The sequence below is a fragment of the Microtus oregoni genome, unplaced genomic scaffold, assembly GCF_018167655.1.
Source record: "Microtus oregoni isolate MIOR12 unplaced genomic scaffold, Mior012 000029F_ref0000214, whole genome shotgun sequence".
Classification (NCBI taxonomy): Eukaryota; Metazoa; Chordata; class Mammalia; order Rodentia; family Cricetidae; genus Microtus; species Microtus oregoni.
This window is the reverse complement of record NW_024543088.1, coordinates 12,602,137-12,604,990: the sequence shown is the minus strand read 5'-3', so window position 1 is coordinate 12,604,990 and position 2,854 is coordinate 12,602,137. Positions and strand designations below refer to the sequence as shown.

Below are 2,854 nucleotides of genomic sequence, written 5' to 3'. Positions count from 1 at the left end.
GTCCAAAGAGCAGTCATGGTTCCCTGCCCTGTGGGAAGTCCAAGGTCCTCCCCCCTCCATCCATCCAAGTCTAGGAGGGTGAGCATCCAAACAGGCTAGACTCCCATAAAGCCAGTACAAGCAGTAGGATCAAAACCTAGTGCCATTGTCCTTGGCTTCTCAGCAGCCCTCATTGTCCGCCATGTTCAGAGAGTCCGGTTTTATCCCATGCTTTTTCAGTCCTAGTCCAGCTGGCCTTGGTGAGTTCCCAATAGATCAGCCCCACTGTCTCAGTGGGTGGATGCACCCCTCGCGGTCCTGACTTCCTTGCTCATGTTCTCCCTCCTTTTGCTCCTCATTGGGACCTTGGGAGCTCTGCCAGTCTAACTCTTAACAGTGGCTTTTCTTGTATTGAGTGAGGATTGCTTTATTGAGTCAGGGTGCTGTACAGGGCCACTTATCCTCTCGACCCTGGCAATCAGACACCTACCATGATTTAATAAGCCAACCGGCCTGAGAAACAATGCAACAGCTAGCAAACGGTATGTATGGGCAGCTCTTCTAGCAACAGGACCAGGCAAAAGGCTTTTCAACTACATGTCCTTGGAGTGCCAACCATGTAGTTTGCTCCCAAAGCTTTACATTCACTTCAACACACAAGTTACAATCTCCACATAGAGCAGCTACAGCAAGCTAGCCACAGGTTAAATACAGCTTAGTTACCCCTCACATTTGCTAGGGCGTGCCAGACACCTGTTATTTCCCAAAGTCATTTCTCAAACTGATAACTTACCTGACTACCTGTGGGAGTGGGTTCTGCAGCAGGGCAGGTGGAAGCCAGCAGAGTGGAGTCTTTAGTCGGGGTGGACCGTTTGGGACTGTCTCCATTAAGCAGATGTAAAAGCTTCTTTTCTGCCTCCTTGTAAAATGTATCGATATTCTAAGAGAATAAAGTGAAAAAGCTGTGTCCTGAGTTGCTAATTCACACACTGATGTTCTTGGAAAGTATTTTCTTTTAGAAATAAAACATTCAGAACAAAAGAATGAGCCACATTTTTGTTTGTTTGTTGTTTAGCTAGGGTCTCGCTAGCCTTTAGCTGGCCCGGTTCTTTCTGTAGAGGATGACACTCAAGTTCTGGAATCTCAGGCATGTGCCACCATGCCTGGTGAGACACTGAAAATTTGATAGCACCTGTCAAGCGTGCACATCAATGTAAAACCAACTCTCCCTAAGAGGGTGAGGGAAGGAGGGCGTGAATGAGCACGTGCTCATGTGTGGAAACACTGGGCTAAAACTGTGTTCTGCTTCCTACTTTCTGATCTTACCTCAATAGCTTGCTTCATTCTGTTGGCTCTGTCCTGAAAGTAGACCTCCTTTAGACTGGTGGAAAATACGGAAAAATTCCCAGCAAATAAAGTCGGCACTACTGATCTGGATTCTGGGTGCCACTGGAGGTTGCTCGCAGCAACTAGCACACGTGGCTTTATGTCGTCATTAACATCTGTCCCAAACTTTACCACTAATAAATTAAGGCACTCATCTGACAGGTAGACCAAAGGAGCAAGACCTAGAATGAAATGTAAGCCATCATTATCTTTACAATTGCTAGGATAACGATATACTTGTTTGTTCTAGTTGACAAAACCCCTGTGTTTAGAGAAAGCATGGGATTTCCAGAATGAAAATCCTTTGCTTAAGGTGTTACAACTTCACTGGCAAACATTCTGAGGCCATGGGGCAGCAGCAGATACACTGCTGGTGGAAGTATAGGTCTGATCTGGCCTTCTGGAGAACTTGGCATTGCCTGGCAAAGCTATGCACATCTTACCTTTCTACCCACCATTCTTTTATTTCTAGCAGCCCACGCCGAAGACAGATGCCCGATAATATTAAAATACATGTGAGCAAGGGTCATGCTAACACAAGGGTCATGATAACAGTTGCACTTTAGTACTGGTCTGCAGTTATAAAATGTTGGAAGCAACCCTTATCAGCTCACACACACGGGTAGCTGAGTTGCACCCATACCCACCATCGTGTGACGGTTTCCTAGGCAGCTGTGAAAAGAATGAAGAAAATCCCAAGACAGTGCTAACTAGGAAAAGCATACCAGAAAGGCTCCAGTGTCACCCTGCCTAGCAGGAAGGGGACAGAAAATACATACATGTCTCTAGTACTTTGAGTCAAGAAAAGAGGAAGGCTGAACAAGAAACTAAACAGGTGAGGCCTGGAGGGGCAAAGGAGGACCAGACACAGGAGTTGCTCAGGAGGGAAAGACACTTCTCCAAGGGCAGCTTTCTCTGTGGCTCTGACTCTTACAGTCAATAAGAGACCTTAGTTTTACGATGTGTTTCCCACTGAAAAGGAACCAGAGTCGGTTGATTCAGGACTGCAGCAGGAAACATAGATGAACTGGCAGCAAAGAAGTGTTCAGCAAATAGAGGAGGCTTGTTGAGAGCTAGGCTGGTGTGGGCCTGGGCAGGCACTGGGATGTACCTAGGTCAGTCTCCCCTCTACTTCCTTGGACACTTATTTCCTGCCTGTTTGAAGCAGATTCTACCTCTCCATTACCTCATGCATTTGTGGCCCCGTGTGCTCTGGCTAAGGCGTGTCCCATCACAGCACGTCTGGACACAGGTGTCATGTGCTGACTTCCCAGTGTCAGGCTTCACTCTCTTACTAGCCTCTTCATCACAGGTGCCCTCAGTGCACCTGCCACACTTTCACCTGGAATCTATTCTCCTGATCATGATTCTAACAACCACGTTTCTTTTCCTTCTCTTGTGCAAAAGAGAAGGAACCACACCCACCATCTCGAGTCCTCTGCTCCCTTGTTCTACTCAGATAGCCAGTCCCTCTCTTCACAGAAAGGGT

At 47.1% G+C, this 2,854-nt stretch overlaps 1 protein-coding gene across 1 annotated transcript in view; it reads right to left on the bottom strand.

Annotated features, from left to right (window-relative positions):
* Brca2 (BRCA2 DNA repair associated) overlaps positions 1 to 2,854 on the bottom strand; it is a 45,643-nt gene that overhangs the window by 1,252 nt on the left and 41,537 nt on the right. Inside the window, 2 exon segments of the mRNA XM_041677691.1 lie at positions 773 to 919; positions 1,306 to 1,547. Coding sequence (XP_041533625.1) covers positions 773 to 919; positions 1,306 to 1,547 — 389 coding nt within the window.